Here is a 15,701-nt window from a genome sequence, read left to right as displayed (position 1 = left end):
TGTGTGTGAGCAGTGGGGGAGCAGGCAGTGATCAGGAGCTTCCCAGTGTCCACCTTGACCAAAGAGAAGAAGATCAGCGTCCAGAACCAACTGCAGCAAAACATGCAGGAAGGACTGCAGCTCCGCTCGGCATCCTTCCAGGTAACACACACACACCCCTACTCCTGTTGATGTGGATGATGATGAAGATACATTATTAAAGATGTGATTATGATGCTTTGGGCTTTTCCGTTATTGATTTCATAGTGGAGGGATCTGTCTCCGTTCGTGGATCTTTCTCCATTTGTTCGTACGTTAGTCACACGCGATATCTCAAACAGCACTGGGCCGATTTTGACATAACTTGGGTGAATGAAGCGTCTAGCCATAGAGATCCAGCATTTACAAAATTACACTGATCGGCCCAAGGCGGGAACTGTAGTAATTAACTGAAATGTGTTGGTCACACGTGGCGCTGCATCATTCATGGGCGACGAAATGTTTACTGTTCTCTTGTCTCTCATTAAGTACACAAAGTCCCATTTCTTAGATGCTAAATAGATGTTAACATAGTTTGTCCAAGTATGTGAGTGTTCTCTCCTTTTGCCCCAAACCATGTGTAAGATTGCCAGAACATGTACAACAGATTCACAGAGAAGCCAGAATTACTGATCAGTTGTGACATTTGGAGAGATTAAAGGGATGCATATGCTACAGACTTTGCCCAATATCAATACATTTCTTGGAAGTTATATGAGTAACCTATGTGAGTTTGATTTGAAGGGGGGAAAAAAGGCAACCGTGCACATGTTTTTGGTCTTTCACAATTCATGTAGTGCTGTAAAGTTTTTATAGTTCATTCCTATCTTTTTAGTAACACGGACAATAAAACAGGCCTTTATGTGGGGAGGGGGTCACTTGGCCTGGCTGGGCCTGTGTGTGTGTGTGTGTGTGTGTGTGTGTGTGTGTGTGTTAGCAAGCAAGAGTGTGTGAGTGTGTGTTACTAAGCCTGGCCAGAGGGCTGTGTCTAAGTCTGGGGTGCATTATCAGGCCTTTATTGAGAGCTGCAGGCTGCTGGGGATCCACAGGAGAGCAGGGGGGGCTAGGTCTCCTCTCCTCAGGCAGGAACTGGTGGGATGTTGGGGGCGGGATGGATGGGGAGAGGAGGGACTATCGGGTCAGGGCGGTCAATGAGAAGCGGACCTCGCTCTGGAAAGTCAGTTTGTGTGAAATATGTGAACATTCCGTACATTCTGTTTCCGATTTGCAATTAGTAGTATTTGCTTCCCTGCGAGGAAAAAAACAACATGCGAATAGAAATATGTCATATTTTTGGGGCTTCACAGATGTGAAATATCTGCCGTGACATTTTGATTTATGAATGCATTTATTATTTTCCAGCCATTCCATGGAAGACCATATGTTTAATCTGGAGGCAATGAGCTCACAGGTTCCCTGATGCTTCCTGTGTACCCTCCAGTTGATCAAGGTGGCGTTTGACGAGGAGGTGAGCTCAGAGATGGTGGAGATCTTCAGGAAGCACGTCCAGAGGATCCGCTACCCTCAGTCCATCTTCAGCACATTCGCCTTCGCCGCAGGCCAGACCGCTCCCCAACTCATCCTTCCCAAACAGAAGGAGAGGAACACGGGTTTCAGGTCAGTCCCTCCTCTGTCGCACTTCAGTCAACTCCTCAATGTTCTGTTAAAGTTGTTTTGGATGGCAAATCCCATTATGTGTTTGAAAGGTTCCTGTAATATCTCCCACAACAGACACTGCCTGAAAGTGTTGAGTAATCTTCCTTATCTGACGCTGGAATCAGACATGATAAATGATGTTACGGTCTCCTCACAGGACGCTGTCCAAGACCATTGTGAAAGGAGCCAAGAGAGCTGGGATGATCACCATGGGCCGTCAGAGTCAGACCACGCTGAAGAAGAACGACAGAGGGAGTCGGATGACCTGGCACGAGGATGATGACATCTCAGGTAGGAGCAGAATTATGTTAAACTCCTACATGGAAGAAGAGGAGGGGGAGTTTTGACAAGCTGGAGTTTCCTGAACGGTCACCTGACCTTGTCTGTCTGTCTGTCTGTCTGTCTGTCTGTCTGTCTGTCTGTCTGTCTGTCTGTCTGTCGCAGTGTCTGATGAGGGTGAGCCACCCCCCAGCAGCACGTTGAGGGCATCAGAGAAATCCACCATGGAGCAGCTGGTGGAGCGGGCGTGTTTCCGTGACTACCAGCGGCTGGGCCTGGGCACCGTCACAGCCAGCTCCTCCCGCTCTAAGACAGGAGAGCAGTTCAGAGTCACTGCAGTCAACAGACTCTACTCCCTCTGCCGCAGGTACACACAACGCACATACACGTTGTCATGTCAGATTAGACGTTGGCGCTCTGAGCAATGTAGAAGAGGTGTATTCGATGTTAACTTATTGGTTGTATCAGATCAAACTGCCATCATAGGTGTCCCAGTAGTGGTCCCCATGCTGAATGGGCTGATGGTGTGTGTAACCCACAGTTACCCAGGGCTCCTGGTGGTTCCCCAGTCAGTGCAGGACAGCAGCCTGCAGAAGGTGGCCCGTTGTTACAGACACAACCGCCTGCCAGTGGTGTGTTGGAAACACCCCCGCACCAAAGCTGTGCTGCTACGATCTGGAGGCTTCCACGGCAAAAGTGTGGTGGGACTCTTTAAGTCCCAGAACCAATCTTCAACAGGTACAGTACACACACATACAGTACCAGTCAAAAGTTTGAACACATACTCATTTCAGGGTTTTTCTTTATTTTACTATTTTCTACATTGTAGAATTATAGTGAAGACATCAAGACTGTTAAATAACACATATCAAATCAAATGTATATATATAGCCCTTCTTACATCAGCTGATATCTCAAAGTGCTGTACAGAAACCCAGCCTAAAACCCCAAACAGCAAGCAATGCAGGTGTAGAAGCACGGTGGCTAGGAAAAACTCCCTAGAAAGGCCAAAACCTAGGAAGAAACCTAGAGAGGAACCAGGCTATGAGTGGTGGCCAGTCCTCTTCTGGTTGTGCCGGGTGGAGATTATAACAGCACATGGCCTAGATGTTCAAATGTTCATAAATGACCAGCATTGTCAAATAATAATAATCATAGTAGTTGTCGAGGGTGCAACAAGTCAGTAACACAAGAGTAAGTGTCAGTTGGCTTTTTCATAGCCGATCTTTGAGAGTATCTCTACCGCTCCTGCTGTCTCTAGAGAGTTGAAAACAGCAGGTCTGGGACAGGTAGCACGTCCGGTGAATAGGTCAGGGTTCCAGCAGGTCTGGGACAACAGGTCTGGGACAGGTAGCACGTCCGGTGAACAGGTCAGGGTTCCATAGCTGCAGGCAGAACAGTTGGAACTAGAGCAGCAGCACGGCCAGGTGAACTGGGGACAGCAAGGAGTCATCAAGCCAGGTAGTCCTGAGGCATGGTCCTAGGGCTCAGGTCCTCCGAGAGAGAGAGAGAGAGAGAAAGAAAGAAAGAAAGAAAGAAAGAAAGAAAGAAAGAAAGAAAGAAAGAAAGAAAGAAAGAAAGAAAGAAAGAAAGAAAGAAAGAAAGAAAGAAAGAAAGAAAGAAAGAGAATTAGAGAGAGCATATTTAAACTCACACAGGACACCGGAAAAGACGAGAAATACTCCAGATGTGACAGACTGACCCTAGCCCCCCGACACATAAACTACTGCAGCATAAATACTGGAGGCTGAGACAGGAGGGGTCAGGCGACACTGTGGCCCCATCCGATGAAACCCCCGGACAGGGCCAAACAGGTAGGAATCATGTAGTAACCAAAAATGTGTAAAACAAATCAAAATATATTTGAGATTCTTCAAAGTAGCCACCCTTTGCCTTGATGACAGCTTTGCACACTCTTGGCATTCTCTAACCCAGCTTAATGAGGTAGTCACTTGGAATACATTTCAACTAACAGGTGAGCCTTGTTAAAAATTCACTTGTTGAATTTCTTTCCTTCTTAATGCGTTTGAGCCAATCAGATGTGTTGTGACAAATTAGGGCTATCTTCTGTATACCACCCCTAAGTCCATATTATGGCAAGAACAGCTCAAATAAGCAAAGAGAAATGACAGTCCATTACTTTAAGACATGAAGGTCAGTCAATGCGAAACATTTCAACAACTTTGAAGGACAACAATAAGAAGAAGAGATTTGCTTGGGCCAAGAAACATGAGCATTGGACATTAGACTGGTGGAAGGTCCAAATTTGAGATTTTTGATTCTAACAGCCATGTCTTTGTGAGACGCAGAGTAGGTGAACGGATGTGTGGTTCCCACCGTGAAGCATGGAGGAGGAGGTGTGATGGTGTGGGGGTGCTTTGCTAGTGACACTGTGGGTGATTTATTTAGAATTCAGCATGGCTACCACAGCATTCTGCAGTGATACGCCATCCCATCTGGTTTGCGCTTAGTGGGTCTGTCATTCTTTTTTCAACAGGACAATGACCCAACACACCTCCATTCTGTGTAAGGGCTATTTGACCAAAAATGAGAGTGATGCATCGGATTACATGGCCTCCACAATCACCCGACCTCAACCCAATTGAGATGGTTTGGGATGGTTCGGGCCGCAGAGTGAAGGAAAAGCAGCCAACAAGTGCTCAGCATATGTGGGAACTCCAAGACTGTTGGAAAAGCATTCCTCATGAAGCTGGTTATATAAAATGGCACCGGAGCAGAAGGCAGACGTTTTACATTCCCCCAACCAATAGTTTTTTTGTTTATCTGCATTGTTTGTAACTTATTTTTTTACTCTTTTTGTACATAATGTTGCTGCTACCGTCTCTTATGACTGAAAATAAGAGAGGCCAGAGAGCAGGCCTGCTAAGAAGTTGAAGGCGATCAAATAAACCCCCACTTCCCTCAATTCTGCTAGCAAATGTGCAATCTTTGGACAATAAAATCGACAAGATACGCTTAAGATTAAACTACCAACGGGACATTAAAAACTGTAACATCTTATGCTTCACGGAGTCGTTGCTGAACAACAACAACATCAACATACTGCTGGCTGGTTATACGATGTACCGGCAGGATAGAACAGCGGCGTCTGGTAAGACGAGGGGCGGCGGTCTATGTATTTTTGTAAACAACAGCTGGTGCACGATATCTAAGGAAGTCTCGAGCTATTGCTCACCTGAGTTAGTTTCTCATGATAAGCTGTAGACCACACTACCTACCGAGAGAGTTTTCATCTGTATTCTTTGTAGCTGTTTACATACCACCACAGTCAGAGGCTGGCACTAAGATAGCATTGAATGAGCTGTATTCCACCATAAGCAAACAAGAAAACGCTCACCCAGAGGTGGCGCTCCTGGTAGACTTTAATGCAGGGAAACTTAAATCAGTTTTTCCAAATTTCTATCAGCATGTTAAATGTGCAACCAGAGAGAAAATAACTCTGGACCACCTGTATTCCACACACAGAGACACATACAAAGCTCTCCCTCACCCTCCATTTGGCAAATCTGACCATAATTCCATCCTCCTGATTCCTGCTTACAAGCAAAAATTAAAGCAGGAAGCACCAGTGACGAGAAAAATAAAAAAGTGGTCAGATGAAGCAGCTGCTAAGCTACAGGACTGTTTAGCTAGGACAGACTGGAATATGTTCCGCGATTCCTCCAATGGCATTGAGGAGTACCTCACATCGGTCATTGGCTTCATCAGTAAGTGCATCGAGGACGTCGTACACACCCCAACCAGAAGCTATGGATTACAGGCAGCATCCGCACTGAGCTAAAGGCTAGAGCTGCCGCTTTCAAGGAGCGGCACTCTAACCCGGAAGCTTATAAAAAATCCCGCTATGCCCTCCGACGAACCATCAAACAGGCAAAGCGTCAATACAGGACTAAGATCCAATCGTACTACACCGGCTCTGACGCTCGTCGGATGTGGCAGGGCCAGCAAACCATTACAGAATACAAAAGGAAGCGCAGCCGAGAGCTGCCCAGTGACACGAGTCTACCAGACGAGCGAAACCACGAGGCAAATAACGCTGAAACATGCATGAGAGCAGCAGCTGTTCCAGAAGATTGTGTGATCATGCTCTCCGCAGTCAATGTGTGTAAGACCTTTTTAGACAGGTCAACATTCACAAGGCTGCAGGGCCAGACGGATTACCAGGACGTGTACTGCAAGCATGCGCTGACCAACGGGAAAGTGTCTTCACTGACATTGTCAACCTCTCCCTGTCCAAGTTTTGTAATGCCAACATGTTTTAAGCAGACCACCATAGTGTCTGTGCCCAAGAACACTAAGGTAACCTGCCTAAATGACTACCGACCCGTAGCTCTCACGTCTGTAGCCATGAAGTGCTTTGAAAGGCTAGTCATGGCTCACATCAACACCATCAGCCCAGAAACCCTAGACCCGCTCCAATTTACATACCACCCCAACAGATCCACAGATGATGCCGTCTCTATTGCACTCCACACTGCACTTTCCCACCTGGACAAAATGAACACCTATGTGAGAATGCTATTAATTGACTACAGCTCAACATTCAACACCATAGTGCCCTCGAAGCTCATCAATAAGCTAAGTACCCTGGGACTAAACACCTCCCTCTGCAGCTGGATCCTGGACTTCCTGAGGGACCGCCCCCAGGTGGTAAGGGTAGATAACAACACAACTGCCACGCTGATCCTCAACACAGGGGCCCCTCAGGGGTGCATGCTCAGCCCCCTCCTGTACTCCCTGTTCACTCATGACTGCACGGTCAAGAACGACTCCAACACCATCATTCAATTTGCCGATGACACAACAGTGGTTGACCTGATCACCGACAACAACGAGACAGCCTATAGGGAGGAGGTCAGAGACCTGGCCGTGTGGTGCCAGGACAGCAACCTCTCCCTCAACGTGATCAAGACAAAGGAGATGATTGTGGACTACAGGAAAAAGAGGACCAAGCACGCCCCCATTCTCATCCACCGGGCTTTAATGGAGCAGGTTGAGAGCTTCAAGTTCCTTGGTGTCCACATCACCAACAAACTAACATGGTCCAAGCACACCATGACAGTCGTGACGCGGGCACGAGAAAACCTATTCCGCCTCAGGAGACTGAAAAGATTTGGCATGGGTCCTCAGATCCTCAAACGGTTCTACAGCTGCACTATCAAGAGCATCCTGACTGGTTGCATCACTGCCTGGTATGGCAACTTCGCGGCCTCCGACCGCAAGGCATTAGAGGGTAGTGTGAACGGCCCAGTACGTCACTGGGGCCAAGCTTCTTGCCATCCAGGACCTCTATACCAGACTGTGTCAGAGGAAGGCCCTAAAAATTGTCAAAGACTCCAGCCACCCTAGTCATAGAATGTTCACTCCTCTACCGCACGGCAAGCGGTACCGGAGCGCCCAAGTCTAGGTCCAAGAGACTTCTAAACAGCTTCTACCCCCAAGCCATAAGACTCCTGAACATCTAGTGAAATGGCTACCCAGACTATTTGCATTGCCTCCCCTCTCCACACCACTGCCACTCTCTGTTGTCATCTATGCACAGTCACTTTAATTAACTCTACCTACACGTACACACTACCTCAACTAACCGGTGCCCCCGCACATTGATTCTGTACCGGCACCCCCCTGTATATATAATTTTTTGTTACTGCTGCTCTTTAATTACTTGTTACTTTTATCTCTCTTCTTATCCGTCTTTTTTGAAATTGCACTGTTGGTTAGGGGCTCGTATGTAAGCATTTCACTGTAAGATCTACACCTGTTGTATTCAGCGCATGTGACTAGTAAAATTAGATTTTATTGTGTTGAGACCATGCGAAGAGTGTCCAAAGCTGTCATCAAGGCATAGGGTGGCTACTTTGAAGAATCTCAAATGTAAAATATATTTTGATTTGTTTAACAATTTTTGGTTACTACATGATTCTGTATGTGTTATTTTATAGTTTTGATGTCTTCACTATTATTCTACAACGTAGAAAAATCTAAAACCCTTGAATGAGTAGGTGTGTCTAAACTTTTGACTGGTACTGTACATTACTTACACCGTACGGAATTTAAAGGAATTGCATTAGACAGTCATGTTATAAAATTTAGGCCATTGATGTTGAGTACTGTATGTCTAATGACTGGTGTCCTCTCCCTCTAGCCCCTGCCAACTCTTCAGAGTTGTCCAGTAGCCTGGAGCAGGAGAAGTATCTACAGGCCATCCTCAACTCTATCCCCATCTACTTCAAACTGAACGGCAGTAACACTCTGTCCAACCGCTCTCTCATCGGCCTCTCACCAGGTACCCCTGCTCTGCTCTGGGCTCTGCTCTGGGCTCTGCTCTGGGCTCTGCTCTGGGCTCTGCTCTGGGCTCTGCTCTGGGCTCTGCTCTGGGCTCTGCTCTGGGCTCTGCTCTGGGCTCTGCTCTAGACTGGTGGTGTTCTTCCCACTCTGTCAGTTTTTGTGTGTTTGTCCTCGTTCCTTCAGTTTTATTCTGCTGATTATCTTAGTAAGGTTTCCTCTGGGCCACTGCCTGTTATTTATGTTGTGTCCGTTGCATTTGGAAGGAACTGCGGCACAATGTTGTGGTTATGTAAGAGGAACAGGACACCCAGGGGTCACCCTCCATCCATCTCCCCAGCACATACCCTACGCAAAGTCAGCGGGATTCTGTTTCCCATGTAACCACAATAGATATTTAGTCTCTGGGAACTGGATCAAAACACACCCTGAATCAATGTCAATTGCATCCATCTTCCAGCTTTAAGATCTACGTCTGCAGGGATCAAATAGTCTTAAAGGGGGAAATAGGATTCCCAAGGCTTGATAGCTTCAGACTTTCTTATTATATTCAGATAAGCTAATTGGATCTTAACCTGTTGGGTCTAGGGGGCAGCATTTGCACGTCTGGATAAAAAAAATGTACCCGATTTAATCTGGTTACTAATCCTACCCAGTAACTAGAATATGCATATACTTATTATATATGGATAGAAAACACTCTAAAGTTTCCAAAACTGTTTGAATGGTGTCTGTGAGTATAACAGAACTCATTTGGCAGGCAAAACCCTGAGACATTTTCTGACAGGAAGTGGATACCTGATGTGTTGTATTGACTTTAAAGCTATCCCATTGAAAGACACAGGGGTTTAGGAATATTTTGGCACTTCCTATTGCTTCCACTAGATGTCACCAGCCTTTACAAAGTGTTTTGAGTCTTCTGGAGGGAGATCTGACCGAACAAGAGCCATGGAACGGTGATGTCCCATTAGACACCTGGCGCGCTACTTCATGTTGGGTACCCTCGTTCCAATACGTTATAAAAGGCTATGCATTCGTCCACCTTGAATATTATTCATGTTCTGGTTAAAAAAGGCCCTAATGATTTATGCTATACAACGTTTGACATGTTTGAACGAACGGAAATATATTTTTTCCCCTCGTTCATGACGAGAAGTCCGGCTGGCTTACATCATGTGCTAACGAGACGGAGATTTTTGGACATAAATGATGAGCTTTTTTGAACAAAACTACATTCGTTATGGACCTGTGATACCTGGAAGTGACATCTGATGAAGAGAATCAAAGGTAATGGATTATTTACATAGTATTTTCGATTTTAGATCTCCCCAACATGACGTCTAGTCTGTATCGCAACGCGTATTTTTCTGGGCACAGTGCTCAGATTATTGCAAAGTGTGATTTCCCAGTAAGGTTATTTTTAAATCTGGCAAGTTGATTGCGTTCAAAAGATGTAAATCTATAATTCTTTAAATGACAATATAATATTTTAACAATGTTTTCTAATTTTAATTATTTAATTTCTGACGCTGACTTGACTGCCGGTTATTGGAGGGAAACGATTTCCTCAACATCAATGCCATAGTAAAACGCTGTTTTTGTATATAAATATGAACTTGATAGAACTAAAAATGCATGCATTGTCTAACATAATGTCCTAGGAGTGTCATCTGATGGAGATTGTAAAAGGTTAGTGTATCATTTTAGCTGGTTTTATGGTTTTGGTGACCCTGTCTTTGACTTGACAAAACATTACACACAACTCTTGTAAATGTACTGTCCTAACATACTCTAAATTTATGCTTTCGCCGTAAAACCTTTTTGAAATCGTAAAACGTGGTTAGATTAAGGAGATGTTTATCTTTCAAATGGTGTAACATAGTTGTATTTTTGAAAAATTTGAATTTTGACATTTATTTGGATTCAAATTTGCCGCTCTTGAAATGCACCTGCTGTTGATGGAGTGCACCACAGGTGGCACGCTAGCGTCCCACCTAGCCCCAAGAGGTTAAGCAACGGGACACGATTGTCGGGTGTGAGCCCAAGGCTTAGGCCTAATTTGAAACACAGCAATCAGTGTTTTTCCCCCTAAATGTAGGTAATGCAACTCTGTTCGCTCGCCTCATTTAACTCTTAAGTAATCCCTCCTTGTGTTATCATTTAAAAATCTGTCCTAATCTCCCAGGTCTGTGTCCATTTTGTGACTTATCTGAGATGCACTGTGGTAGTGGTAGTTATGTTATCAGATGCTGTGTCTGACAAATATAGATGGTTAGTCATCCAGGCATGGTTTTCATTCCCTGTCCTCTCTGGGTCTGTGTTACTGTGTTTGTCCTGGTTACAGCTGAATGTTGGTGTTATCCCCATTTCATGCCTGTGTGTCCTCTTCAGGCAGTGAAAGGAGGACGTCTAGAATACCAAAGATGGCCCCCGTCCATTTGGACATGCCCTTCTCCAACAGCTTTGCCAGAGGAGGTGAGTGCTGTACCCACGTGTCACTTCCTCAAAGTCCATTATATCACACTGCAACCGCAGTCCTGGAAATATACTGGGCCTCTCTTGGTCTATGACTCAGCTTTGTTACCTAATTGTACCATGCCATATACATGTGACCTAGTAGTCTGGTATGTCCAGTGAAGATGTGTCCTAGATTTTCTGGAAATTATAAGAGGTCTGTTATTGGCATGCAGCTGTCTGCATCATGGTTTATCTTCTCTGGAAGTTGAAGTGCTTAAGTGTATTGTTAGGTTAGTTGCCACTGTTCCTGTAATATTCAAACACAAGATTGCTACACCCAAAGATGACTTTCACGGTCATTGCCAGCAGCATTAAGTGGATTTTGATTTATCTTCTAAATAATCTTCAAAGATTTCCAATAACATGGGGCTTCTGTGGGATTTTGATCATCGTCTTTGTTTTTACACAACACCATGGTCTACTATGTCATGCACGTTAACCCTTATTCTGTTCATCTCAAGACTGAATTGCAAATTAATATTTTCCTTTGGTATTCATATCGTTCTACCATCCAACCCTGTTGGTCTCTTAAGTTTGGAGCCTAGCTCCCCATGTCCTGGCCTCTTGCTGTAACCACCCAGGTGACCTAATGACTGCGTGCCACGCTATGTTGGCCCTATGGTTGGGGGATTGAGTGTGTGCTGGTATGTTATGTCCATCTGATGTTGTGATCTTTCTGTGCCCTTTTCCCCCTCACCCTGTACCCTTTACCTACCAGTGCTTGGGTACAGGGATAAGCTATTCACTCACTCAAACCAAAAACCTGCCACTAAGGGGATAATCCAAAATCAAGGTATAGTGAAAATGTCTACTCTATTCAGATCTCTCTCCCCCTCTTCCTCCACCCCTCTTTATTAACATCTTCGTCTTATTTCCTGATCATTGAAACCTACAGTGGTTCGTCCTTTAAAAGTTGCAGCGTACTGCAGCACAGCTTCCATGGTGCCACAGAATTCTATGGCACGTGCCATCCACTGGTACCATTAATGCTAGTTTGACCATCAGATGCTTTGAGAAGCATTTGATAGCCTTCAATAGTGGCTGTACTAGAGAATTTAAAACCTGGGTTTCCGTTAGGATGGAACGGAAAATATGGCGCTGTACAACGTGACGGTCGGGAGTAGGCTACAATACTTTACTATTTAGCTAAAGAATCCACATGTCGCGCAGACATGCGGGAGACTGGGGTTCAATTTCCACGACGGGGAGGAAGGAGTAGGCTGTCCTTGTAAATAAGAATTTGTTGTTAACTGACTTGCCTAGTTAAATAAAGGTTACACTAAGGACATAACATTTCTAATTGTAGTCTAACCAATACCCAAACGGAGATTCAGTGAAAATAAAAACCTCATTGATTTATCAAGACCAGTCCCCATGCTTGTCTCAGAGCAGCGTGAAACGATGCTAAAATAGTTGGAGGCTATTGTTTGAAATCCTATTGCTTCTAACTTCAATATGCTCTTTAAATAAATAAGCCCTACATCACTTTTAACATCACATTACTCAACGCTAGTGAGACTCATGTCGCCTACGGTAGGTCTACAGTATATCGAAAAATATGACGTGACTCTCCTCCAATAATTACATATAGAGGATTGGAGGATTCTAAATTAAAACCAGAAGCCGCCTCATGGGTCTCCCGGTGGCGGCCGGCACGGGTGTCTATAGCAACACATTTTGCATTGTGATGCGGTGACTTAGGCAGCTGCGCCACTGGGGAGGCTCCATCCACAAAGTATCAAAGTACAGAGGAGTGTTGGTAAAGGTATATTGTCCTCCTAATAGCCCATAGTGGGCTATTATAATACTGTACATGGTGTCCAGGTCAGGATAACCAAAACCGTTTTTAATAAATAAATATCAGAAAGAATGTTGGTGCTTATTTATTTTGATCCAAAGCCATGAATGAGTGAGTCACTGAACTTTATGTAGGCACCCCTATATGACTGTACCATCAACTTGATAATATATAACGTTACTTCGTTTTCAAAAAAAGGAAAGTGGGTGATTGAATAAAGGCCTACATAATATTTGTAAAGGCCAAAACATTTATTTCTGTTTTTAGAGGGAGAGAAACGCTGGGCCAGTTGTGTGCCGCCCTATGGGGACTCCCAATCATGGTCGGATGTGATACGTAATAATACTTTTTGTGGTGTTATATGTTTTGTCTTTTCTGGTGGATTAAAATGAAATTGCAACCAATCACTGCCGGTTGTGATACAGCCAACCTAACTTAGAAATACATTTGACAATGGAATCCTCCCCCTACCCTCCTTCTAGGTAAGTCTATTGTCCAGCTACCTGCTAATAGCCATAATGGCGCTGTACAACGTGACCGTGTGTGTTTAAAATAGTATTTTCCACTAAGCAACAATTTGTTACCTTCATTAGACAACTTTGTTCCAATATTTCTGTAATTCAGTGATATTTATTCCCATCTTAATTCCTTATGGATCCGTAACGAAGTAAATATCGGCATTTTGAAAGTCTTTTTTAATCATTTTATTAACAAAAGCATAAATATGCCATTATTAGTTACATTGTTTTATTTTGAACGTGCAGACTGGCACTAAGAACAGCGGGAACATTTCCCTAGTCAGCACCATTATTAGTGCTACCCAGTATGGCGGGGGGGGGGGTCCACCCCCCCCTCCCCCTTCCTCCTCCCTTCCCCATGGGCTAGGTCTGTCTTCTGTGCGCAGCTCTGCGGCCCATCCCGTGCCCCCTGCCCTAGTGCCTTGAACCTCGCGCGCTTTCAGTGGATACAGCTCCCGAGTGTGCCACTCGGGAGCAATGACCAACATACATTGTCCTGCTAATAACAGGGTTAATAATATATCTGTGAGAATATCCAACGGGCTTTTATAGAATTCTAAATGAATAATAATTTTTGTTTAAAAAATAAAGTTTTGGAGTTGATTTCAGTTTCAAATAACAGAAAATGAGTGAGGAAAAAGGCCATTCTTGAACATCAGGTGAAACATTGTTACTAATTTGTAAATAAAGACAGTTTGTTATTTAGAATGATTTATTTCTGTTTTTAGAGAGAGAAACCAAAAACCTACAGTCATGTCATGGGTCTCCCAGTCGAGGCCGGCACAGGTATTGAACCAGCATCTGTAACAACACATCTTGCACTGCTATGCAGTGTTTTAGACCATTGCGCCACTCAGGCGCTGTACAATGTGACCGGTCGGGAGTGGCCTACACTACTACAGTAAGAGCAAAATAAAATAATAAAAACCTTAGTGTGACAAGTTTTAGTAAGTAATACTGAAGTCGTGCACAATTATAAGTTTCTATTTAGGTTTATGTCACCCATTCATTGTCAGTTAGAGACACAGTAGGACCCAAAAGCATAATCAGTGTTCTAACTCCCCCTTGCCCTGGTCTGAAGCAATGAAGTGGTGACGCAGGGTACCGTACTAAACCACAAATTACCTCAAAGTACCGCAGCATAATCACAAAGCTTTTAGTGGAGCAACCACTGTATGTAACCCACGCTCATGCCTCTGTAACAGTTAAAAAACGTATCCTGCGTCTGGTGTGCTCATCTCTCTTTTGAGAAATAGAGAGTATCTCTGTGGAGATTCATAGTGTCACCCATCACTTCCTCTTTTGGCGCACTTGGGCAAGGCTGTGGTTATTCTCTGCTGGGAAAAAATCTGACTGTGGTCCACTTCAGGGTAAATGTGGTCGACTTGTCACAATGTGATGTCTCAGCAGTTGTGGATGTGGTCAGTCAGCAGTCTTGGCCCAATGGGAGGTAGTATGGGCTCAGCTCAGTCATGACAGGCAGCTCGGGAATGAGGCTGCTGTGGCTTAACCTCTGCATTGTATTCAATGTGTGTCTAGCCGTCTTAAGGCCAGATAGGCAGGTACCTTACATTCTAAATCCTATTGGTTGATGGTTTGATTGGTTGAGAGCTAACTCTAAATAGTTGTAATTGATATCCGGCAGTTTAATTGGACAATGTACTCAATGCCAAAGCTGCTTAAACACTAAATGTGGTGTCCTTTTCCTTATCTACCTACAGCCTGGCTCAGACAGGGCCCCTGAGGGCAGTAACAACAGCATAAGCAAAGTGGAGGAAGTATGGTTTATCACAAAAAGTTATATCGTATACAGATCTGTATTGTAGTTATCTTGGTGGTCATAGTTTGTCGAAGAGAAATGAGCATCCTTCAGTTTCTTCCCCTTGGATTAGTGAATGAATAGATCTGTGCCCGTAGATTTAGAGTCCAAATTCTATTCTTCAATTTATCAATGTGCTATAGTCTTTGTCGCTATGTGCCATTCTGTCATTATCATTCCGTTATGTTTCCCCGTATGGTGGTCTCGGCTGTTTGTGCTTAACCAACCCCTCTCTGTGGTCATACATTGTCATGTCAAACATAACGACAGAGGAACCAGGCTAGTTGGCGCCTGTGTGTTCCAGCCCTCTACAGGCCTGCGGTGCCAACTCTAACTGTACCTCTCTCTCTCTCTGTTGTTGCAGGTGTCTGGGCCAGCCTGCGTTCCAGCAGCCGCTTCAGCCAGCACCCTTCTGCAGCCGATGTTGGTGCCAGGCTGGCAGGAAAGGATTTGGCGCCCCCTGCAGGCAGCGAGAGCCTGCATGCCCAGCTCCTCAAACAGCAGGCTGCCCTCTACATTTTTGGAGAGAAGTCCCACCTCAGAGTAAGACTTTCAGGGGATGATGAGTCCGTAGAGAGTGTGTGTGTGTGTTCAACATAAACCTTTGTTGTTATTGGGACCTTAAGTTAAAATTCTCAGTAGGGGTCTAGATAGACTGTACCACAGAGTTATGGAGTATTTGTCTGTGGGAGGGCTGGTGCGTTTTTACAGGATACTGTGGAGTGGAATCAGGGCACCTCCAGTCTAGAATGTGTAACCACTGTTTGGTTCCAGCAGACTACATTTCCAA

General features: G+C 44.7%; 1 protein-coding gene across 3 annotated transcripts in view; it reads left to right on the top strand.

The window, feature by feature from the left end:
- LOC106587205 (myotubularin-related protein 13) overlaps nt 1-15,701 on the top strand; it is a 157,348-nt gene that overhangs the window by 127,728 nt on the left and 13,919 nt on the right. For 2 of the 3 annotated variants that reach the window (XM_014175341.3, XM_082969475.1), the window contains 9 exons: nt 14-141; nt 1,460-1,635; nt 1,832-1,965; nt 2,119-2,320; nt 2,495-2,691; nt 8,120-8,260; nt 10,651-10,734; nt 11,495-11,569; nt 15,276-15,454. In XM_014175341.3, the coding sequence (XP_014030816.3) occupies nt 14-141; nt 1,460-1,635; nt 1,832-1,965; nt 2,119-2,320; nt 2,495-2,691; nt 8,120-8,260; nt 10,651-10,734; nt 11,495-11,569; nt 15,276-15,454 (1,316 nt within the window). The remainder of the gene's footprint in view (nt 1-13; nt 142-1,459; nt 1,636-1,831; nt 1,966-2,118; nt 2,321-2,494; nt 2,692-8,119; nt 8,261-10,650; nt 10,735-11,494; nt 11,570-15,275; nt 15,455-15,701) is intronic. The other variant, XM_014175344.3, reaches the window with a different exon arrangement.

The sequence above is a fragment of the Salmo salar genome, chromosome 26, assembly GCF_965601325.2.
Source record: "Salmo salar chromosome 26, fSalSal1, whole genome shotgun sequence".
In the NCBI taxonomy this organism is placed as follows: Eukaryota; Metazoa; Chordata; class Actinopteri; order Salmoniformes; family Salmonidae; genus Salmo; species Salmo salar.
The sequence above is the reverse complement of the archived record's forward strand: the minus strand, read 5'-3'. Positions and strand labels throughout refer to the sequence as shown.